The sequence below is a fragment of the Salvelinus sp. IW2-2015 genome, linkage group LG2, assembly GCF_002910315.2.
Source record: "Salvelinus sp. IW2-2015 linkage group LG2, ASM291031v2, whole genome shotgun sequence".
Lineage (NCBI taxonomy): Eukaryota > Metazoa > Chordata > Actinopteri > Salmoniformes > Salmonidae > Salvelinus > Salvelinus sp. IW2-2015.
In genome coordinates this window covers 28,083,805-28,108,899 of record NC_036839.1, presented here as the reverse complement: position 1 = coordinate 28,108,899, position 25,095 = coordinate 28,083,805, and the positions used below count along the sequence as shown (strand labels likewise).

At 41.2% G+C, this 25,095-nt stretch overlaps 1 protein-coding gene across 1 annotated transcript in view; it reads left to right on the top strand.

The window, feature by feature from the left end:
* Positions 1 to 25,095, top strand: part of LOC111977621 (zinc finger protein 385B) — a 174,188-nt gene that overhangs the window by 107,595 nt on the left and 41,498 nt on the right. Inside the window, exons 3-4 of the mRNA XM_070448248.1 lie at positions 14,637 to 14,782; positions 23,268 to 23,378. Coding sequence (XP_070304349.1) covers positions 14,637 to 14,782; positions 23,268 to 23,378 — 257 coding nt within the window. The remainder of the gene's footprint in view (positions 1 to 14,636; positions 14,783 to 23,267; positions 23,379 to 25,095) is intronic.

Genomic DNA, 25,095 nt, shown 5'->3' with positions numbered 1-25,095 from the left:
ATTTTCATTTTATACTTATTTATATCCATATTTCAAATGGATCTGTGTAGTATTTTCTTGATATCAAATGCTAGAGGGTCTTATTGTTGAAGCCTAATTGAACATCTACAGTCTGCATAATGTATAATGATAAATAACCATTCATGTTTCCATCTTGTCTTTAATTTGCCAGAGTCACAGAGAATATATGCTCCCAGCCTTGATAAAGAGGGTGGAGAGGATATGGGGTTGGGTAGCCTTTCGGGAAAAGAGCAATTCCACAACACGCTCCATTTTATTTGGCATTGTCAACTGTAATCAGAGTGGAGTGGAGGAGAGCAGGGAGGGAGGAAATGATGGCTAGTTTGTGAGGTGTGCCCGAAAGCACCCATAATGCACCACAGGGGGGTCAAACCCTTCACTCCATCAGAGCAGAAAATGTCACAACTCTCATCTCTCAACCATCATGTAGTTTTTTCCTACTTGGAAGCTTTATTGAGATAGTATTAGAAACAGATGGAGACTGATGAGATCAGAGCTTTGAGTGTTACAACTCAAACACGTAATAAGTCTACAAACTCCAAATACCCCAATACAACAGGTATACATAACACAAGGGGGGTTTGCAAGGCAAGGCAATGCAATGCAATGAAAGACAGGATAGTGGGGTTGCTCTGAGACTCCCTCCTCCCTCCCAGGACCCAGACAAGAAGATGAAACAGACATGAAGCTTGGGTCAGGCTGATTTAAATACTGTATCTAACTCTCTTTCTGACTCTGACCGACTCCAGTTCTCTCTCCCTCTCTCTCTGACTCTCTCTCTCTTTCTCTCAATTTCAATTTAAGGGCATTGCCAAAGCATGTGAAATAGATAATAAACAGAAGTGGAATAAACAATAAAAAATGTACAGTAAACATTACACTCACAAAGTTCCAAAATAATAAAGATATTTCAAATGTCATATTATGTCTATATACAGTGTTGTATTGATGTCCAAATAGTTAAAGTACAAAAGGTAAAATAAATAAACAGAAATATAGGTTGTATTTACATTGGTGTTTGTTCTTCACTGGTTGCCCTTTTCTTGTGGCAACAGGTAACACATATTACTGCTGTGATTGCACACTGTGGTTTTTCACCTAATATATGGGAGTTTATCAAAATTGGATTTGTTTTTCGAATTCTTTGTGGGTCTGTGTAATCTAAGGGAAATATGTGTCTCTAATATGGTCATACATTTGGCAGGAGGTTAGGAAGTGCAGCACAGTTTCCAACTAATTTTGTGGGCAGTGTGCACATATCCTGTCTTCTGTTGAGAGCCAGGTCTGCCTTCGGCGGCCCTTCTCAATAGCAAGGCTATGCTCACTGAGTCTGTACATAGTCAAAGATTTCCTTCATTTTGGGTCAGTCACAGTGGTCAGGTATTCGGCCAATTAGCATTCTAGTTTGCTCTGTTGTTTTTTCTTTCCAATGTGTCAAGTAATTATCTTTTTGTTTTCTCATGATTTGGTTTGGTTTAATTGTGTTGCTGTCCTGTGGCTCTGTGTGATCTGTTTGTGTTTATGAACAGAGCCCCAGGACCAGCTTGCCTCTTCTCCAGGTTAATTTCACCGTAGGTAATGGCTTTGTTATGGAAGGTTGTTGAAGCCCTTCCTTTTAGATGGTTGTAGAATTTAACGGCTCTTTTCTGGATTTTGATAATTAGCGGGTATCGGCCTAATTCTGCTCTGCATGCATTATTTGGTGTTTTACATTGTACACAGAGGATATTTTTGCAGAATTTTGCATGCATTCTCAATTTGGTGTTTGTCCCATTTTGTGAATTCTTGGTTGGTGAGCGGACCCCAGACCTCACAACCATGAAAGGCAATACGTTCTGTTAAACTAATTAAAGTATTTTTAGCCAGATCCTAATTGGTATGTCGAATTTTATGTTCCTTTTGATGGCATAGAACGCCCTTCTTACCTTGTCTCTCAGATCGTTCACAGCTTTGTGGAAGTTACCTGTGGCGCTGATGTTTAGTTATGTATTTTTTTTTGTGTGCTCTAGGGCAACGGTGTCTAGATGGAATTTGTATTTGTGGTCCTAGCAATTGGACCTTTTTTGGAACACCATTATTTTTGTCTTACTGAGATTTCCCAGGTCTGACATAATCTGTGCAGAAGTTCTAAGTGCTGCTATAGGCCCTCCTTGGCTGGAGACAGGAGCACCAGATCATCAGCAAACAGTAGATATTTGACTTCAGATTCTAGTAGGGTGAGGCCGGGTGCTGCAGACTGTTCTAGTACCCTCGCCAATTTGTTGATATATATGTTGACGAGGGTGGGGCTTAATCTGCATCCCTGTCTCACCCCCCGGGCATGCGAAAAGAAATGTGTGTGTTTTTTTTTTTTGTGTACATTAATTTTATAATGTCGTATGTTTTCCCCCCAACACCACTTTCCATCAATTTGTATAGTAGGCCCTCATGCCAAATTGAGTCTAAAACATTTTTGAAACCAACAAAGCATGAGAAGACTTGCCTTTGTCTTGTTTTGTTTGTCAGTTAGGGTTTGCAGAGTGAATACATGATCTGTCATAATTTAGTTTGGTAAAAAGCAAATTTSACTTTTGCTCACTACATTGCTTTCACTGAGGAAATGTAGGAGTCAGCTGTTAATGATAATGCAGAGGATTTTCCCAAGGTTTTGTGGATTGGAGTGATCAGTCCTTGGTTCCAAATATTGGGGAATATGCCAGAGCTGAGGATGATGTTAAAGAGTTTATGTATAGCCAATTTTAATTTGTGGTCTGTATATTTTATAATGTAATTTAGGATACCATCAACCCCACAGGCCTTTTTGGGTTGGAGGGTTTGTATTTTGTCCTGTAGTTCATTCAATCAATCAAATGTATTTATTAAGCCCTTCTTACATCAGCTGATGTCACGAAGTGCTATACAGAAACCCAGCCTAAAACCCCAAACAGCAAGTAATGCAGGTGTAGATGCACGGTGGCTAGGAAAAACTCCCTAGAAAGGCCAGAACCTAGGAAGAAACCTAGAGAGGAACCAGGCTATGAACCTAGAGAGGAACCAGGCTATGAGGGGTGGCCAGTCCTCCTCTGGCTGTGCCGGGTGGAGATTATAACAGAACATGGCCAAGATGTTCAAATATTCATAGATGGCCAGCAGGGTCAAATAATAATAATCACAGTGGTTGTCGAGGCTGAAACAGGTCAGCACCTCAGGAGTAAATGTCAGTTGGTTTTTCATAGCCGATCATTCAGAGTATCTCTACCGCTCCTGCTGTCTCTAGAGAGTTGAAAACAGCAGGTCTGGGACAGTTAGCACGTCCGGTGAACAGGTCAGGTTCTATAGCCGCAGGCAGAAGAGTTGAAATTGGAGCAGCAGCAGGGCCAGGTGGACTGGGGACAGCAAGGAGTCATCAGGCCAGGTAGTTCATTCGATGTAATTGGAGAATCCAGTGGGTTCTTGTAGTCTTTAATAGTTGATTCTAACATTTGTATTTGATCATGTATATGTTTTTTCTGTTTGTTCTTTGTTCTATGTTATAGAGCCAAAAATATTGTAGGAGTTGGTTATCCATACATCTCTGTTTTGGATAGATAACTCTTCGTGTTGTTGTTTGTTTAGAGTATTCCATGTTTCCCAGAAGTGGTTAGATTCTATGGATTCTTCATTTACATTGAGCTGATTTCTGACGTGCTGTTCCTTCTATTTCTGTAGTGTATTTCTGTATTGTTTTAGTGGTTCACCGTAGTGAAGGCGTAGGCTCATGTTTTCTGGGTCTCTATGTTTTTGGTTGGATAGGTTTCTCAATTTCTTTCTTAGGTTTTTGCATTCTTCATCAAACCATTTGTCAATTTTTTTGTTTATTTAGGTTGTATGCTTTACATTTTTAGATTTGATAGGGAAGCTGAAAGGTCAAATGTACTGTTTAGATGTTCTACTGCTAAGTTTACACCTTCACTATTACAGTGAAACATTTTGTCCAGGAAATTGTCTAGAAGGGATTGAATTTGTTGTTGCCTAATAGTTTTTTTGGTAGATATCCACACAACTTTCCTTCCATCTATAGCATTTCTTAATATTATTCAATTCCTTTGACTTTGATGCCTCATGATTGAGCATAGCTCTGTTCAAGTAGAGTGTGATTTTGCTGTGATCTGATAGGGGTGTCAGTGGACTGACTGTGAACACTCTAAGAGACTCTGGGTTGAGGTCAGTGATAAAGTAGTATATAGTACTACTGCCAAGAGATAAGCTATAGGTGTACCTACCATAGGAGTCCCCTCGAAGCCTACCATTGACTATGTACATACCCAGTGTCCGACTGAGCTACAGGAGTTGTGACCCATTTGTGTTGGTTATGTTGTCATAGCTGTGTCAAGGGGGGCATATCGGGAAGGGAATGCTGTCACCTCCAGGTAGGTGTTTGTCCCCCTGTGTGCTGAGGGTGTCAGGTTCTTGTCCAGTTCTGGCATTTATGTCGCCACAGACTAGTACATGTCCCAGGGCCTGGAAATTGTTGATCTCCCCCTCTAGCGGGGAGAAGCTGTCATTATTAAAGTATGGGGATTCTAATAGGGGGATATAGGTAGCACACATGAGGACATTTTTCTCTGTTGAGATCATTTCCTTATTATTTCTAGCCAGATGTAAAATGGTCCTTTTTTGTCAAATTTAAGAGAGTTGGTTAGGTGTGCTCTATACCAAATTAGCAGTTGTGCTGGTCTGTTTTGTGGGATTGTTCTGTCTGGATTGTGTGTACTAGCTCTCTGAACTCCACCATGTCTCTCTCCAGCTCTGTGAATGTATCTCTCTCAATGATGGAGGAACAGTGCAGTTGTGGACCTGGGTGTGTTCAGTGCTATCCTTGTCTGCAGAACAGTTTGAAGAGGTGTGATCAGACTCACTCAGGATGGGGGAGTCATCACAGAGAGAGAGCTTTTCCTGCTGTGCTCTCTCTTTGTGTCACGCCCTGACCATAGTTTGCTTTGTATGTTTCTTTGTTTTGTTTGGTCAGGGTGTGATCTGAGTGGGCATTCTATGTTGTATGTCTAGTTTGTCTGTTTCTATGTGTTTGGCCTGATATGGTTCTCAATCAGAGACAGGTGTCAGTCGTTGTCTCTGATTGGGAGCCATATTTAGGTAGCCTGTTTTGTCATTGTGGGTTGTGGGTGATTGTTCCTGTGTTTGTGTTTTTCACCATACGGGACTGTTTCGTTTTTGTTCAGTGTTCATTTTCTTTATTAAAATATGAATACTCACCACGCTGCATTTTGGTCCTCCAATCCTTCCTACTACTCCTCCTCAGAAGAGGAGGAAGACGAGCGTTACACTTTGATCCCGTAAAAGTCCTGCTGGAACTGCGTGAGGATGCCCTGCACCATTACTGTCCCAGACTTGTACACGTTGACAGAGTTTGTTTCAATTTCCTCAATGTCTAGTATTCTGAGTTTCCACCCTGGGCCAATACCCTCTCTCTTGATATAGGGGTAATGTGCTCTTATAGCACTGTGCCATGTAAGGGGATACCCTGTGTGGAAAATGAAGTTGCTTACGTTCCCCTCTTTGTAGCATTCAGCAAATAGTGTCTCTGGACTGTCCTTGAGGATATTGTTTTTGTACTTATTTCATGCAGTGTTATTTTTAATATATATATATATATATATATATATATATATATATATATATAGTACTGTATTGTAATGACAGGGATAAGGGATAAGCCACGGGGGCTTCAAAGGCCTCTGCATTTGGGTGGGGGGTGCTGTGAAACTCTCCTTCCATTGTTAGGCTCAAGAATTTGCACACCTCTCACTTCACACTTCAGTGCTAATTGAAGTTGCAGCGATGTCAGTTCTGTCCTAGCAGCTTGGTAGGTCAGAATATAAGTAGCCTTATTTATTAAGATTTATATAACAAAATTACCTAGAGATTGTCTTTTACTTTTTAGCTCCAGAAGTAGGTTCAGACTGAACAATACTCACTCAGTGTTGTGTTGGACGGTATTTCCAGGTTCCGCTGTGTTTCTTCTGCAGGGTTTGGTTTGTTAGATGTTTTTTCTTGATAGTCCTTAGTAGTAATAGTCCATTCAAGTAATTTTATCCAAAATCAAGGTTTTAGGTTTGGAATTTTGATTTGTATTGAAGGTTGTGATGTTGAGTTTAGTATGCTGAATAAGTCCTTGCCAAAGAATTCACGTTTATATACATTTATGAAACTGTAATTCTATCTTTTTGCAGAAGAACTCAGGAGCCCATGAGCTCACTACCTCTCTCTCTCTGCGTCTCTCTCTCTCTTTCTCTCTTCTCTCTCTCTCTCTCTCTCTCTCTCTCCTCTCTCTCTCTCTCTCTCTCTCTCTCTCTCTCTCTCTCTCTCTCTCTCTCTCTCTCTCTCTCTCTCTCTCTCTCTCTCTCTCTCTTTCCAAATTTCTCTCTCTCTCTCTTTCTATCTCTCTCTCTCTCTGGCTCTCCCTTTCTCTGACTAGACTCTTTGAGTCTGGCTGTTTGAGAAAGCAGCATCAGACTTAAAGATTAAATGAGCCATTAAGGATCTCTGCAGTGGACCTCTGAAGTCTTTCCATAAGGCATCATAACACTAACAGCAGGAGGGGATCCTCCTAACTTATTTTTTACATAAGCATATTAGTACTGCAGTGGGCTAAATCAGGGTCACACAGAGTGTTTCTTAGTAGACTTAAATAAATCTACTTTGAAACAAAAGTATACACCTCACACACATGGTTATGGGCTTACATATCAGATATAGAGTTGAAATGTATTCAATTCTGAGTTGACATCCCAATATTACACTTTTAATACATCACAGATAACTGAAATATAACAAAACTGTTTATCATAGAAACACCGTTTTAAAAAACAATCATGTTTATTAATTATGAAATTATGAAAATGTTTACATTCCACCCATGAGAACATAGTGTTCTCTGAAAATACAGGCTGTGACCAAAATGGCACTCCATTCCCTATATAGTGCCCTACTTTTAACCAGAGGGCTTTGGTCAAAAGTAATGCACCAAATAGGGAATAGGATGCCATTTGATATGCAACCACAGTCAAGGTAAAATATACGGGTAGGCTGGATGTTGATCAAACAGACTTACCTGTGTTGGAGAGGGAGCAAAGTTTGAAGTTTTGAACGCTCTCGATTTCAGACTGAACACCTCAATGGAAGTAGCATTTCATGGCGCTGCACTCTAGTGAGATTTTCTCACGAGAATCAAATGTGTTTTTCACAGCATCTGACAGCATTCAGACAAGCATCTGCTCACTGTTCTAAGTCAGTACAGTCATCGATGCCAAGCATACAGTACCAGTCAAAAGTTTGGACACACCTACTCATTCAAGGGTCTTTCTTTCTTTTTTACTATTTTCTACATTGTAGAATAATAGTGAAGACATCAAAACTATGAAATAACACATATGGAATCATGTGGTAACCCAAAAAATGTGGTCTAATGTGTTATATTCTCCTACATTAATTTCACATTTCCACCAACTTCAAAGTGTTTCCTTTCAAATGATATCAAGAATATGCATATCCTTGCTTCAGGTTCTGAGCTACAGGCAGTTAGATTTGGGTATGTCATTTTATGCGAAAATTGAAAAAAACAGTCCGATCCTTTTAAACAAATAAACAAATGTATTTCAAATTTGAGATTCTTCAAAGTAGCCAACCCTTGCCTTGATGACAGCTTTGCACACGCTTGGAATTCTCTCAACCAGCTTCATTCAATTAACAGGTGTACCTTGTTAAAAGTTAATTTGTGGAATTTCTTTCCTTCATATTGCGTTGTGCAATCAGTTGTGTTGTGACAAGGTAGGGGTGGTGTACAGAAGATAACCCTATTTGGTAAAATACCAAGTCCATATTATGGCAAGAACAGCTCAAATAAGCAAAGAGAAACGACAGCTATCACTTTAAGACATGAAGGTCAGTCAATGTGGAAAATTTCAAGAACTTTCAAAGTTTCTTCAAATGCAGTCGCAAAAACCATCAAGCGCTATGATGAAACTGGCTCTCATGACGACCACCACAGGAAAGGAAGACCCAGAGTTACCTCTGCTGCACAGGATAAGTTCATTAGAATTAACTGCACCTCAGATTTCAGCCCTAATAAATGCTTCACAGAGTTCAAGTAACAGACACATCTCAATATCAACTGTTCAGAGGAGACTGCGTGAATCAGGCCTTCATGGTCGAATTGCTGCAAAGAAACCACTACTAAAGGACACCAATAATAAGAAGAAACTTGCTTGGGCCAAGACTCTAGACTGGTGGAAATCTGTCTTTTGGTCTGGTGAGTCCAAATTTGAGATTTGGGGTTCCGACCGCCGTGTCTTTGTGAGACGCTGAGTAGGTGAATGGATGATCTCCGCATGTGTGGTTCCCACCGTGAAGCACGGAGGAGGAGGAGTGATGGTATGGGGGTGATTTGCTGGTGACAYTGTCAGTGATTTATTTATAATTCAAGGCACACTTAACCAGCATGGCTACCACAGCATTCTGCAGTGATACGCCGTCCCATATAGTTTGCGCATAGTGGGACTAACATTTGTTTTTCAACAGGACAATGACCCCACACACCTCCAGGCTGTGTAAGCACTTTTTGACCAAGAAGGAGAGTGATGGAGTGTTGCATCAGATGACCTAGCCTCCACAATCACTCAACCTCAACCCAATTGAGATGGTTTGGGATGAGTTGGACCGCATTGTGAAGGAAAAGCAGCCAACAAGTGCTCAGCATATGTGGGAACTCCTTCAAGACTGTTGGAAAAGCATTCCAGGTGAAGCTGGTTGAGAGAATGCCAAGAGTGTGCAAAGTTGTCATCAAGGCAAAGGGTGGCTACTTTGAAGTATCTCAAATATAAAATATATTTTGATTTGTTTCACACTTTTTTGTTTACTACATGATTCCATATGTGTTATTTCATAGTTTTGATGTCTTCACTATTATTCTACAATGTATAAAATAGTAAAAAGTAAAGAAAAACCCTTGAATGAGTAGGTGTGCCCAAACTTTTGACTGATACTGTATATATAGACCACTGGCTCTCACTGGTTTTCACCACTGGTTGCTCGGTAATTATTTTGGTTGTTGGCTATTTGTGTCAGTCTCTTATCATTGTTTTTCCTTGGAGAAAAGGCTGCTGATTTACCCCCAGAAATGAAGCTTGTGTTTCAAAGTAAATATCAACAACTAAGAATACTAACAGCTGTTTGAAATTCTCCACTTATGAGCTCGCTGGTATTTAATAACCATTGGCAGTACAGTTTCCCAGGTAACAGGGCTGTATTCATTCTGTATTCTGAATATTGATGAGTTATTTTGAAGGGACGTGAGTTCTACAGCAATAGTCAATATTTATCTTGTCTCGAGTACATCTCTTTCAAATGACATTCTAATGAATAGAACTACAGAACCAGGGAAATTGGACAACCATGCAAACATATTTACGGTACATATGATTTGGATACGTTGGATTTATGTAATACAACAACTCAAAATATGTGTCGCTCTTCAGAGCAGGAATCACGTACAAGTATTCAACATGGGTTGATCGAAAGAAAGATAATTATTTGTAAGGACCACACAGACAGGACATGCTCTCAACACATTACTACACTAGACACACATCTTCACTCTCTCACTACCACAGACATAAACAACCATGTTGACACTGTTACAGATACAGTACATCAGTTCTTACATCTAGTTTTAATGACTAGCCCTGGCCTGAGGCAGAAGGGGAGTGTTGCAGTGTGTGAATGAAGGGCAGGAAGGCAGGTAGGAGGCAGGCAGGCAGGCAGGCAGGCAGGCAGAGACTGAAGTGGACTGGCCTCCAGGCTCAAGCTTCTACTACCTTCTCTGTCGGCAAGATGGCGCCGACAGAGAGGGTGGCTTCGCTTCTAGTCCTTAGGAAACTATGCAGTATTTCGTTTTTTTCATGTATTATTTCTTACATTGTCAGTCAAGAAAATCTTAAGTGTTATTACATACAATCGGGAAGAACTATTGGATATCAGATCGAAGCCAACTTACCAGCACTACGACCAGGAATACGACTTTCCCAGAGCTGATCCTTTGTTCGAACCACCCAAGGCATTCGAACTGATTCCAGAGGCTGACCTAAAACAACGTCACCGCAGAAGAGGTAGATGGAGCGGTCTTCTGGTCAGACTTCGGAGGCGTGCACACCACCCACCGCTTCAGATTATATTACTCGCTAATGTCCAGTCTCTAGATAACAAGGTAGCCGAAATTAGGGCAAGGGTTGCTTTCCTGGGAGACATCCGGGATTGTAACATTCTGTTTCGCAGAAACATGGCTCTCTGGGGACATGCTGTCGGACTCGGTACAGCCACCGGGATTCTTTGTGCGAAGGTTGGGGGTGTATGGTTGGGTTGGGGGTGTATGTTTCATGATTAACGAATCATGGTGTAATTTTAACAACTTACAGGAACTCAAGTCCTTCGGTTCACCTGACCTAGAATTCCTCACAATCAAATGCCGACCGTATTATCTCCCAAGAGAATTCTCGTCGGTTATTGTCACAGCCATGTATATCCCCCCTCAAGCCGATACCACGACGGCCCTCAAGGAACTCCACTGGACTATGCAAACTGGAATCCATATAGCCTGAGGCTGCATTTATTGGAGCTGGGGATTTTAACAAAGCAAATTTGAGAACAAGGCTACCTAAATTCTATCAGCATATCGATTGTAGTAACCGGGCTGGCAAAACACTGGATCACTGCTACTCTAACTTCCGCTATGCTACGCGGGGCGGAGTAGGTGAACACAAATGCAGACTCAGACGACTAGACAAGGATAGGTAAACAATGTATTTATTATAAAGCGGGAGTGGAGATGGGGTGCAGTCCAGGGGAATCTTGGGCGGGTAGTAGGGAATCCGGACTGAGGCTGAGGGAAAAGAGATTAGGAACCGGGTAAGCAGGTCTGGAGCGGAATCCAATGAAGCAGTAGAGCGGGGATCCAGGGCAGCGAAGCAGGACTGAGGAGACGGGGGACTGGAGACAGGTACCAGAGAGCAGACGGGACTGTAGCAGAAAGAAAAAGCAGCGTGCGGCTAGGGAAAAAAGGCACAACAGGATAACAAAATCTATGCAGCAACAAACAGCTAGAAATGCAGACTGACTGAGTAGAGGCTACGATCTGGCAGCATGGAAGTGACAGAGCTGAGTATTTGTAGGGTTCTTGATTATGGAACAGGTTGCAGCTGGTGGGAATCTGCTCTGCCTCCAGCACACCTCTCTCCACTCACACAAACATGCACAGAGAGAGAGAGAGAGAGAGAGAGAGAGAGAGAGAGAGAGAGAGAGAGAGAGAGAGAGAGAGAGAGAGAGAGAGAGAGAGCACTGGGGTGTGGTGGCAGGTTAGGGAGGTCCAGGGTGAGAATTAGAGGGCGTGGCAGGAGCAGATGTAACACGCGATGGATTCAAGGCCCTCCTCTGCCCTCCGTTCGGCAAATCTGACCACAATTCCATTTTGTTTCTCCCCTCCTATAGGCAGAAACTCAAACAGGATGTATCCGTGACAAGGACCATTCATCGCTGGTCTGACCAATCGGAATCCACGCTTCAAGATTATTTTGATCACGCGTATTTTTGTGTGTAGATTGATGAGGGGGAAAATACAATTTAATCAATTTTTGAATAAGGCTGTAACGTAACAAAATGTGGAAAAAGTCAAGTGGTCTGAATACATTCCGAAAGCACTGTATATCTATTACATTGTGTTTTCAGATCTATAAAATGTTCATAACGACATAATTGTGTTTGTTCTCATAAGAAAGAATCAACAAGTGTTATTGGAACAGTACCATGTTCTTTTGTTGCTTTGTTGTTGCTGGTACGGCTTTGTAAACGTTAGCTCCAAAAACATCACTGCTATGAACTGGGGTGCCTGTTTCAAAGGTCTCGCATGTGTTTCTCATCATAGTCTTTATTATAGGTTAACAAAATAACCATGTTTGAGTAAGCAGCACAGATAAAAAATCAGTTTTCGCTTCCAAAGATACACATTTTCATTGTGCTAAGTCATTTAGATGGGTATCAGACTGATGCAATAAATAATAATAAATAGTAATAAAACAAACCCATGAATTTTAACACTGAAAGTCAACCGTGTTTATATAATTTCTTCCTGGGAAAGGGGATTTCATCCTTTACTGTTTCATGGCATTAGACATAGTATTCTACCCAATCTTTTTTATGTTTTGTGGTGTTGGATTCAAGTGAAGTAAACTACAGAATGTGTGGACATCAGTGATTTAAGTACATAACAAGTGTGTGTGCCATAGYGTAGAAGGCCGTATTGAAGAGGTTTCAATTGGACAATGAGAAGCCTTTAATTATTGTAAACACTGGAAATATCTACACAAGAGGTTCTAACCATCTGTCTTCTATGACAACATGATCACAAGACAGGTTATCTTTTCCAGTATAGATTGCAGTATTACATTACATCTCTATATACTGTACAGTATAAAGTCAAGACCCTCAGTAGATATTTATCTCCATGTTAAACATTGGTTTCATCACAGTGATCTCCTGCATAGCTTTATTAAATCACAATGTCTCTTGATGGATGATCWAATTTTTATGAAATTAGCTGGAAGAGTTTCCCTGCTGTGTCAGCTACTAACACAGATGCCATAGATAGAAATGTTACACTCTCTTGGCGTTGCACACAGTATGATTAAGTATTTTTTGTATTGAACCTTTATTTAACTAGGCAAGTCAGTTAAGAACAAATTCTTATTTACAATGACGCACCACCCCAGCCAAACGACGCTGGGTCAATTGTGCGCCGCCCTATGGAACTTCCAATCACGGTTGGATGTGATACAGCCTGGATTTGAACCAGGGACTGTAGTGACACCTCTTGCACTGAGATGCAGTGCCTTAGACCACTGTGCCACTCGGGAGCATGAAGGGAGATTTGAAGCAATAGCTTTATTTTGTTCTTCATTTTGAAAAATGTTGTTGCTTTTGAATATCTGAAAATAATATTAGCACCTATTTGTTGGTGTGTCTATCTGTGTGTGTGCATGAGCGCTTTTGTGTGCGTGCTTGCGTGTGTGTGTCAGCACTCAGATGTCTGCTTGTGGGTTTCCGATAATTAAATTTTGTTACTCATCCTCTCACCTGCTATTAAATCTMTCCTGAGATGAGCTCCTGTACACATACACACAAACACACACACACCAACAAACATGCATAATATGCAGTGAAGACGGAGAGAAGAGCACTTTGAATTCTGTGTGGATTATCTACTGTAGTTAAGATCATTCTTTATTTTGGTCTGGGATCCATAAACTTTCTTTGGCCATTAAGCTTTTATATAGTATAATATATACAGTATGAAAGTCTGAAGTAAACCAGAAAAAACATTTATTTCACTTTGACATATATAAAGTAGATATATGCAGATTTAACTATGTTACCAATGAACTGCCTTGCATCAGGTATGATCTGTTTATGGTCTGGACAGTATTACAGATGAGGGTATCAGTGTGTATATAATACTATTATTATAAGTGGCAGACAGAAAGCCGTAATGATAAAAGCTTATATTCCCCTTTACGGGAGAATAATCTAGGTTATTATAGGTTMTATTCTATGTTCATTGTGAGGTTAACTTTGAGTTCTGTGGGGAGCAGGATATAACTAGCCTGCTGTGTGATTTATCAGGTAAGCAGCAGAGTTTAGTTGGGAATGATGTTGTAAATTCTGAATAAACCCCCTGCAGGTTTACATCTGCAGCATCCTCTCTCACAGAGCCCAGGATAATGCAGGCAGGCATTAGGCAGTTCACAGAGCCGTGCTCTCAGCCCCAACCTCTTTCCCCCAGCCAGCCCCATCCCAAGCAAGCCCCAGCTCGAGGTCGCTGCTCTAGCCCTATTCCCATTCCCATCCTATGCCCCAGATCATCTCCCCAGTCCCAGACTCATAATTATTCTCCTAGATCCATCCCTTTACCCCAACATACTACCCCATTCCTCCAGCCTACCTGCCAGGCTGACTCACATCACACCATACCTTGTCCATACACATGCACACCAACTTCAAATAGGTGCTCATATTCTTGTCACATTCACACCACTTCTTAGCCTAGCCTATGAGACAGTGGAGATGTTGGTTCTGCTTCATTTAAGAGATGATGAGTTATTTTCCACTATTCTCTGCCACAGCGCTCCCCACAGCCACAGTGTGTGCTGCTCTTTTTCTCTGCATGTTAGCTTCTTATGTATGTTATGTATAGAAACCCTACATCCCACCACCCTCAAATGTGTTAATGTTTCTCTCTCTGTTTTTCCCTTTACCCACACTCTCTTTCTCTCTCCCTCTCTCTTTCCATTTCTCTGTCCCTCTCTCTCTCCTCTCTCTCTCCACATTTCTCTACATCTATCTCCCTATTCATATCTCTGTCTCCATCTCTCTCTCTCCATTTCTCTCCATCTCCCTCTTTCTCTCTCCCTCTCTTTTCTTTTCTCTGTCCCTCTCTCTCCATGTTTCTCTCCATCTATATCCCTATTCATCTCTCTGTCTCATCTCTCTCCATTTCCCTCTTTCTTTCTCTCGCTATCTCTCCATCTCCACAGGAAGTTCATGCCATAGCAACACGCTGCCTGCGCTGGTGCGGACTCCGTCTCTGATGATGCAGTCCACTCTGGATATGAAACCCTTTATGCCCTTCCACCAAGTGGACACGTCCTCTGCTGTGGGACTCTTCCCTAATTTTAACACGGTAAGAAATCGCTGCTTTCATCTCTTGTAAGTAATGCTTGCCCGAGCCAGAATGTCCCATAGGACAGGAGACCATCTCCTGTTTCTGTAGTGTGAGGCAGATTGATGCACCCCCTGGATGCTAGTCCTTTCATCTTGTGTACTTGTAGTTTATTGATCTTAGATTTCAGTGTTCTTGTTTGAATCCTAAGAATCTTAACGGCAAATGCACAACAGAAGTGTGAGTGAGACAGAATGAGAGAGAGAAAGAAGGAAAGAGAGAAGCTAGAGGAGCGAGAGAGAGAGAGAGAGAGAGAGAGAGAGAGAGAGAGAGAGAGAGAGAGAGAGAGAGAGAGAGAGCACTGCAGTCCACCGTCAAGGCATCGATTTCACTCCTCCAAAAATTAAAGGGGGAACAAAAATGTATTCTTTCTTTTATCTTGTCAAAAATACATCTCACTTTGACAGTTGATGTGGCAGGTGGAAATATGACATATCCTGAAAAATCGACTGAGAGTTAGAGAAAAAAAGGTGCTATTTAGAACCTAAAAGGGTTCTTCAGCTGAACCCTTTCCCCAGAGGGTTCTACATGGAACCAAAAAGAGTTCTACCAGAAATCAAAAAGGGTTCTCCTATGGGGACAGCCAAATAACCCTTTTTTAACCCGATTTCCATTCTATTTATATGTCTTCTCCAACCTGCAGAGTCAGACAGAACACTGTTCTGATGAGAGGGGCTGAGAGGCAGGCAAGAGGACTCACCAGCTAATGCCTGTGTTCCCAGACCTGCCATGGACCGATGTGACAACACTCTTTAGCAAAGTTACTGAGATCTTCGCCTGTGGTCACGGCAAACTGTCAGGAACACTCTGCCTCACAGCGCTGGTCTCCAGCTCAGACCTGGATTTGAACACTACTCGAAATCATTTAAAATACTGTATCTGTGCTTGATTGAGGTTGGCTGATTCCATAGAACCAACAGAAACATATGAAACGTCCCAACCCTGTCCACCAGACAAGGCTAGAGCAAACATACAATAGTATTTGAAAGATTTCGAATAGTATTTGAACCCAGGTCTTGCTCCAGTTTATCTCAGCACAGTCCAGTGTGCTTCCACTAGCTGAGACAGACCCATCTAAACCTGACATAATGGCTCTACTGCTGTCGTTGACTATTAAGCGGTAGTGCACTGAGTTGATGAGTTCATGTTGGTGGGAGTGATGTTGATTATACAGTGTGACTATAATGATGACACCAACATGAAATATTTTCCACAAGTTAATCCAGGGACATTTATTTTTCAAGACATTTTGAATAAAAAACGAATTTCAGAATATAACACACTGATGGTGTCCCAAATGGCATCTTGTTCCGTACAAAGTGCACTACTTTTTAACCAGGGCCCACAATGCTCTGGTCAAAAGAAGTGCACTATATAGGCAATGTCATGCCATTTAGGACGCTACCATCTTTCATCCTCCTGTTTGCCATTAGCTTTACTGTAGCCAAGTTCTGTTCCCTTTTACAGACAGCTATTCAGCCCAAGCTATTTACAGTACACGTGCTGTTGGCGGTAGCCTATTCTGTGTAAACAAAAGTGATTTGACAAGCATGAGCTCTCAGGGTAGATGAAAAAAGGTTTTCAATATTTCCCAGTGTAATGAATAATATACGATACAAAGTGACAGAACAGAACAGAAACAGAAGGATTTAGAATSCGTTTTGTTTATTGAGTGTTCTGCTGAGGTTTTGTCTGGTTGGAAACAATGGGAAGACACTAGAAAACCACAGTGACAACAAAACAACATTATGCTCCAAAGCCTGACTATGACATTAGAATTTGAGCTATAGTCTCACTGTGGATCTTTTCCGTATTCTGCCTTTCAGAAGTATGATTACTACAACCGAGGTTCCCTCTTGAAAGGGCTACAGTAATTGCCTGGTCCCAGATCTGTTTGTGCTGTCTTGCCAACTCCTATGGTCATTAACACACCAAACACAATGACATAGGCATTGGTGAGACAGTACAAACAGATCTGGGACCAGGCTACTACAGCACAGAATCTAACGGCTTTTCCTGTCCAGGCATTCACCCTCTAAGGTTTCATCCCAAATGGCACCCAATTCCCCATGTAGTGCACTACTTTTGACCAGAGCCCTATGGGTTCTGGTCAAAAGTAGTGCACTGTCAAGGGAATAGGGTGCAATTTGTGAAGCAGAATCATGTTTATTTTGGTCATGTCACCAAGCGGGTGTCTATTTATAATTAGTGTCTGTGCCCATCAACTCAGCGTGAAGAACAGTGAGGCTCCACACAAAAATACACGCAGACACGAACCCACGCACGTGCGAACACACACATCAAATGTGCTCTATAACCCAATCCCGACAGGCTGTTATTAGCACCATTGGGATAAACAGGTTCAATTCTAATTCTGTAACATGGTTTAAATACAGGAACTGTATCAAGTGCTGCATGCATTAGACTGATCCCRGATCTGTTTGTACTATCTTGCCAACTCCTTAAACATGGCAATGACCATAAGGAGTTGACAAGACAGCTGTAGCATACAGACCTCTTACAGGACATTCCAAGCCATTCCAAGTCATAATGGTAATGTAAGGAATGGAGGTTAACAGTGGTGGACAGATCTCTCTCAATGTTTCCAAAAAATAAAACATTTAGAATAAAATAAATGTTCTGCTTCCAGCAGCCTTTAGGGTTCTGTTGTTAAAAGATATGTATTTTCATATCGTAAACCTTTTATTGAGAAGGAGTATGGTGTTGGAACATATCCAGGCTGATTTCTTCATTGTTGCAGCATCACTGTTCTGTTCTGTAGTAACTCTACTGTGTGTTCTGAATCAATAAACCTGTTGAGAACAAACCGCTCTGCAGGTGTCAGAAACTCAGTGTATTCAGGAATACAAAACCTACAGATGGTGAATTGATGTCTTTGTTTACCTCTGCAGCTGCTTTCATTATATAATCCATGAAACACAATATTTAGGCCACTGAAAGAACAATTGGCAAGCGGAAAAAATATCTGCACATTTCATCAGATGCAATTTCTTTGTTTTAATTTGCTAAGCTTTCAGTCTGTGATTACCTACATCAGAGAAGGTGCACTTGGTAAGAGACATGTCAACCACAATGAATTAGTGCATTTTCTTTCCCACACTAAGTCTGATCCTCAGTCTTAGTTAGGCCTGTGACACTGGCACACTGAGTGCCTTATCGACATGCTGAATTGATGATTATTTATGATAGCATACTGTATCTACTCTACACTATAGTATGTTTTACCTGCTCTATTTAATGAACCTGTATAGTGATAGAGTGAGAGGGGTTGCGTGCTGTAGGAAGATGCAGTGTTTTTATTGCCTGTGCTACAGACGGCTATATTGGTCCGCTTTTTTGTTTGTTTATTAATTGTAAAGAATTATTCAGATTTCTCCCGCAGCTATGGTTGTGAGGTTTATTTGTTAACTATTTGTTTACCAGAAGTGATTTCCTATTATTTGCGTTGATGTGGTGAACAAGGGATGACAACAAGGTGTAATTGAAATTCCTTGGACAGTGACAGCCATTCTGAACAGCCTGGCTCTGGCCATGCCTGCCTGCCCTTACCCCTGCAGCTCTCTCTGCCTGCTTGTCACTGGAATGTAATTATCAGTCACTGAATGATAGATAAAGTCACTTTTCTAGGGTTGTGTTCTTGTAGTGTGGTATGGTGTTGTGGTGTGAGTAGAGCAGTGGCGGTCATCAAATTTGTCAGACAGTTATTGTCATGCAAATTACTGCCGGTCTCATTGTAATTGCCCGTTAATTAACACAAACATGTTTAGCATCTCCAGGCCTCCACGCATACAAGCCGCAGATGTGTGCCTTTGGAACATCTACAGTACATTTTAAAAAGTAGAATAAATCCATACACCATCACAATAAATCCATCATTTATTTTAGGCATGTCTAAAGAAACATTATGATATGAAGAAAATGTATTTCAGATTAACCGAATATGAGTCGGCCTACTGTATGTTATCTGGCTATATGCCATGCCATAGGCTGTACATTAAAACAATTAAACCAGGCAAGTCAGTTAAGAACAAATTCTTATTTACAATGTAGTCCTACACCGGCCAAACCCGGATGACGCTGGGCCAATTGAGCGCCGCCCTATGGGACTCCCAATCATGGCCCGTGGATTCAAACCAGGGTGTCTGTAGTGACGCCTCTAGCACTAAGACGAGGTGCCTTAGTGCTAGCCACTTGGGAGCAGCGGTCTGTAGGCTAGTTCATTTAGCAGACAGGATTTGCTTATAAGTCTGTGCCATTATTTTATATTATAATTATATGGTTTTAAGAATGATATAATTGAACTTAGCTGAATAAAATACAAATAATATTTTTCTGGGGCGAGTGCGCATATGAAGTGGCTGTGTTGAGCGTAAAAGTGATCATTTGAAACATGTCCTATACACTAGATTTAGAGTTATATGACTCATTTAGTTGTGAATTATCCAAAATCAAAAAATATATGATGTGACTATAGGCTATTGACTATTTGAAAAAGTTACCAAAAAATCTTGCGCTCTGTTCCTTGCCTCAAGCTCCACACCCTGTTCTCTCATGAAGTGATCATATTTCCACCCATCAGAGTATTCTCAATTTAATCTTGTCTTTACTAATATGTAAAATTTGTTTTCGATTTAGAATGGTCATTATCAAATGGGTAGGAACAGGGGCAGAGGGAAAAAGACATGTCATCCTTATCCACTCGTATAGCTAATGGAGGCCACTTTCCCGCAGTTTAAATCATGCCTGTTAGGCTACTCCGGTTTTATACCTGAGCAGCTGAGCAATAAATATACTAAGAGCTGGGATCCTCCTCTTTTTAGTGGCAACCATCAAAACTCTACTTTCACRCAGGATTGCATATAGAAATGTCTGGGCTTATAACAACACTTATTTTACTTCACGCATCAACCACTTTTTGAGGAGCATGCAGCCTCTCGCTGTGCGACAGGTGATATTCCACCAAACTCTGTATGGCATGTGCTCTCCAACCCTGTTCCTGCAGCTATCCAGTGCTTACTTTGGGAAACCAAGTGAAATCTGTTTGGGAACATCAATACAAAAAAAAATCACAACCAAACATATTTTATTAAACTGGCCCCTATCTTTGCGAACTCGAGAAAGGAATGAATGAGAGAGAGGAGATTGAACACACAGAGGTGAAGCTGTAGGTAAAGGTAATGTGTCAGCCTATTAATTATGAAAATATAAAAATGCCCTATTACTTGGCTATTCAAAATCAAATACAAATTCACTATAATTGTAGGCTAAATCCGTAAGGCGACCTGCACAATCAATGAACCAACAGCATCGCCTAGGCCTATACGTTCTCTCCCAGACTCATGGATAGAAAGCATAGCATAAGGTAACCAGTCCCAGTCCATGCAGTATGCATAATAATACAGTCCACACTCAAAGGCTTCTGCATTGCTTGCTGTTTGGGGTTTTAGGCTGGGTTTCTATACAGCACTTTGTGACACTGGCTGATGTAAAAAGTGCTTCATAAATACATTTTATTGATTGATTGTTTGATTGAAAGGCGATTACTAGAATTTGTTTAATTTTGGAGTATCGGCTAGACCAATTATGTACCAAAGACATCTCAAATCATTTTTWAAAAAATWAAAAAAATCTGACATATGCAGTAGGCTATTAGGCTATGTATTGTATAATGGCACAATCATTATTATTATACTTTTTATTTTATTTTATCGGGCTTGGGCTCATATAGGCATATGCGAATGCATAAAAAATGCACAGCTGGAAGGTATACAAGCAGGCATGCAAACAGCAGGCAAACAATTAGCTTTGATCTACTCAGAAGAATCAAAAGCAAGTGTATTTATGACCCTGGAGAGAGAACAGGGTGCATATAGCTCAGACCCCACATGCAACACGCTCTCTCTCTCTCTCTCTCTCCAAACTGGAAATCCTTCATGAACTCTAGGAACTTCTTCAGGTACTTTGTGTTTCTTCCACTATATAATGGATTTAGCCCCTGCCTGGGTCATGTCTTTTCATGTCTCTAATTGGATAGAATAACTAATGGCATAGATAGAATGGTAGAATAACTGACTCTCTGGCCAAGAACGACTTGCATCTTGACAGATTTTTGTATCCGTTCTCTCTTCTGCGTAATCCAGATTTCATAATATTCTATGTGAGCTAGCAAGAGGTAGGAGAGAGAGCATCAAATACAGTGCATTTGGAAAGTTCAGACCCCTTGACTTTTTCCACAAATATTTTTTTCCCCCTCATCAAGCTACACACAATACCCGATAATGACGAAGCAAAAACAGGTTTTTAGAAATGTTTGCATATTTGCACATCACGTTCAAGTCCGGGCTCTGGCTGGGCCACTCAAGGACATTCAGATTTGTCCCTAAGCCACTCTTGCGTTGTCTTGACTGTGTGCTTAGGGATGTTGTCCTGTTGAAGGTGAACCTTCGCCCCAGTCTGAAGTCCTGAGCATCCACACAGCATGATGCTGCCACCACCATGCTTCACCGTAGGGATGGTGCCAGGTTTCCTCCAGATGTGACGCTTGGCGTTCAGCCCAAAGAGTACAATCTTGGTTTCATCAGACCAGCGAATCTTGTTTCTCATGGTATGAGAGTCCTTTAGATGCCTTTTGGCAAACTCCAAGCGGACTGTCATGTGCCTTTTACTGAGGACTGGCTTCCATCTGGCCACTCTACCATAAAGGCCTGATTGGTGGAGTGCTGCAGAGATGGTTGTACTTCTGGAAGTTTCTCCCATCTCCACAGAGGAACTCTAGAGCTCTGCCAGAGTGACCATCAGGTTCTTGGTCAAATAAAATAAAATGTTATTGGTCACATACACATTGTTAGCAGATGTTATTGCGAGTGTAGCGAAATGCTTGTGCTTCTAGTTCTGACAGTGCAGCAATATCTAACATGTAATCGAACAATTCCACAACAACTACCTAATACACAGAAATCTAAGTAAACGAATGGAATAAGAATATATACATAAGTATATGGATGAGCAATGACGAGCGGCATAGGCAAGATGCAATAGATGGTAATAATACAGTATACTGTACAAATGAGATGAGTATGCAAGATATGTAAACATTTTTAAAGTGGCATTATTAAAGTGACTAGTGATCCATTTATTAAAGTGGCCAATGACTTCAAGTCTGTATGTAGGCTCTCTATGTTAGTGATGGCTGTTTAACAGTCTGATGGCCTTGAGATAGAAGCTGTTTTTCTGTTTCTCGGTCCCAGCTTTGATGCACCTGTACTGACCTCGCCTTCTGGGTGGTAGTGGGGTGAAAAGGCAGTGGCTTGGGTGGTTGTTGTTCTTGATGATTTTCTTGGCCTTCCTGTGACATCAGGTGCTGTAGGTGTCCTGCCGTACCAGGCGGTGATACAGCCCTACAGTATGCTCTCAATTGTGCACCTGTAAAAGTTTGTGAGGGTTTTAGGTGACAAGACAAATGTATTCAGCCTCCTGAGGTTGAATAGGCGCTGTTGCACCTTCTTCACCACACTATCTGTGTGGGAGGACCATTCAGTCCTCCCTGACCATGGCCTTTCTCCACGATTGCTCAGTCTGGCCGGGGCGGCCAGCTCTAGGAAGAGTCTTGGTGTTTCCAAACTTCTTCCATTTAAGAATGATGGAGGCCACTGTGTTCTTGGGGACCTTCAATGCAGCAGAAATTTGTTAGTACCCTTCCCCAGATCTGTGCCTCGACACAATCCTGTCTCGGAGCTCCTTCGACCTCATGGTTGGGTTTTTGCTCTGACATGCACTGTCAACTGTGGGACCTTATATAGACAGGTGTGTGCCTTTCCAAATCATGTGCAACCAATTGAATTTACCACAGGTGGACTCCAATAAAGTTGTCGAAACATCTCAAGGATGATCAATGGAAACAAGATGCACCTGAGGTCAATTTCTAGTCTCATAGCAAAGGTTCTGAATAGTTATGTAAAAAAGGTATTTCTGTTTTTTATTTTGAATACATTTGCTAAAAAAAAATACAAATATTTGTTGTTATTATGGGGTATTGTGTGTAGATTGCTGAGGAGTTGTTTTTATTTAATCAATTTTAGAATAAGGCTGTAATGAACAAAATGTGGAAAAAGTCAAGGGGTCTGAATACTTTTCGAAGGCACTGGTTGTCTTTAACACCTTTCTCTGTAGATGAGCGTCACTGGGTAGTGAACACTACCAGGCTACCATCTGTCCTCCTTCAAGGTGTTCACTCTCCACTGATCTTGGGGTGCTGCTAGTCTGTGGAAACCAGCTAATGTGTTAGTTAGATGGAAGAGAGCTATCTATATCTCTCTATCTCTCCCGTCTCTCACTCTCTTCGCCCCCTCTCTCTCTCTCGCTCTCACTATCTCTCCAGTGTCGGTTCGACACTTAACAGTTGCACTCCTGTCTTCTTGTCTTCCAGATGGATCCCGTGCAGAAAGCTGTAATAAACCACACATTTGGGGTCCCCATCCCTCTGAAGAAAAAACAAGTGATTTCCTGTAACATCTGTCAACTACGCTTCAACTCAGATGTAAGTACAGAACAAGACACCCTCTGGAAGAGAGACAGTGTGATAACGTGTGAATATGTACAGTACGTCATTGTTTATTTTGTATGTTTTTCTTGTAGAAAAATGTTGGACTAATACATTCAGGAGAAAGTTCAGATAAAATTAGTAGTAAAAAGCATTCAGATGAAATATTACATTAAAACAGGATCAACCCCATGAAAGAGACTTCTTACTTAAAGGGATAGTTCATCCAAATTACAAAATGACACATTGGTTTCCTTACCATGTAAGCAGTCTATGGTATGACAGCAATCCATTATTTGGTTTAGTTTCCCTGGCAAATCCCATTCAAGTCATGGTACCAGTATTAGCATTTTTTGCGCATCATGTCCACATCATCCGAAAGTATCTAAAATGAATTGTGAAGCTCAACAAATATAAGTTACTTTGTTGAGCTTCACAATTCATTTGAGATACTTTCGGATGATTTGAACATGATGCGCGAAAAGTGGTAATATCAGTACCATAGTGGGATTTGTTCCACAAATGCWAAAACATTTGACCATAGACTGCTTACAGGGTAAGGAAACCAATGTGTTATTTTGTCATTTGGGTGAACTATCCCTTTAAACAKAAGTGAAGGCATATCTTCAGCCTAATTAAGTCAGACATACTGCATATAAATATCTGAGATTTTGAGTAATAAAGAAGTAAAATATAATAATGTACTGTATGTAATGTACTGTATATCATTTGGGTCAAGCTAAGAGGACATATTTGTTTACAAGCTGTTGAATGCCCATTATTTGTTTCAATGGCTGCTGTAGTATAATAGTTGTGCCTCCAATCTTCTTACAAGTCTGTATTCCGCTTCCAATCAATCAATGGCCAATCGTGAAAGGGGTTCGAACATAGCTGACGACGCACAAAATGGTTTGAAGTTGTTTTGTAGTAAAGACCAGACTAGTACTGGAAAGGTGGATATTTTTTGACAAGGTAGACCACAGTATGGGCTATTATAGAGAGACTGTTGTAATCTATAATAGCCCATACTCTGTTGTGCCTGACAGTACAGATGGGTAGTTTTAGTTTAGACACAACCGAATCAGTAGAGGCTGGTGACTTGAAAAATTGAGGAGGATGGGAGACCAACTGTATAGGCGTGTAACGCACAGAGATGACAAAGTGTGTTTCAACACTCGTCAAAGACTAATTATTTTTACCTAAAACATTTAATAAATACATTTATGGTACAATATTATGGGGAATGGGAATGAGAGGGCTACTTACACTGTGTGGGAAAGGGATCACAGCAGTGATTGAATGAGGTAATGAGGCATGAGTTGAGGTGTTCAGAGGCTTTATTCAGGAACGTTTCTTGGGCTACTTTGATGTTTCAAGTGGGCGAGATGCGCAGTCTGTGGTTGACTTTATGAATTTTGAGATGTCTGAGTTTAACTTCATAGAGAACTTGTTGTCCAAACCTACGATGGAGCAGCTGTAATGGAATGTATCTGCTATTTGTATTTACCTAAGTCCCTCCTGTTCCTGATTAAGAGGGGATGACTACTCCACTCCACGACCTTTGTCGACTCTCCTGACATGAACTGAAGCCACGTCTCATGTGCCCGCTGGCACATTGAATGTTTCCCCTCCAAGCACTGTGAGTACCCCTATACATTTTCTCTCATTCCTGTATGTAGAGTCAATCACATACACAATCACATTATTACACATG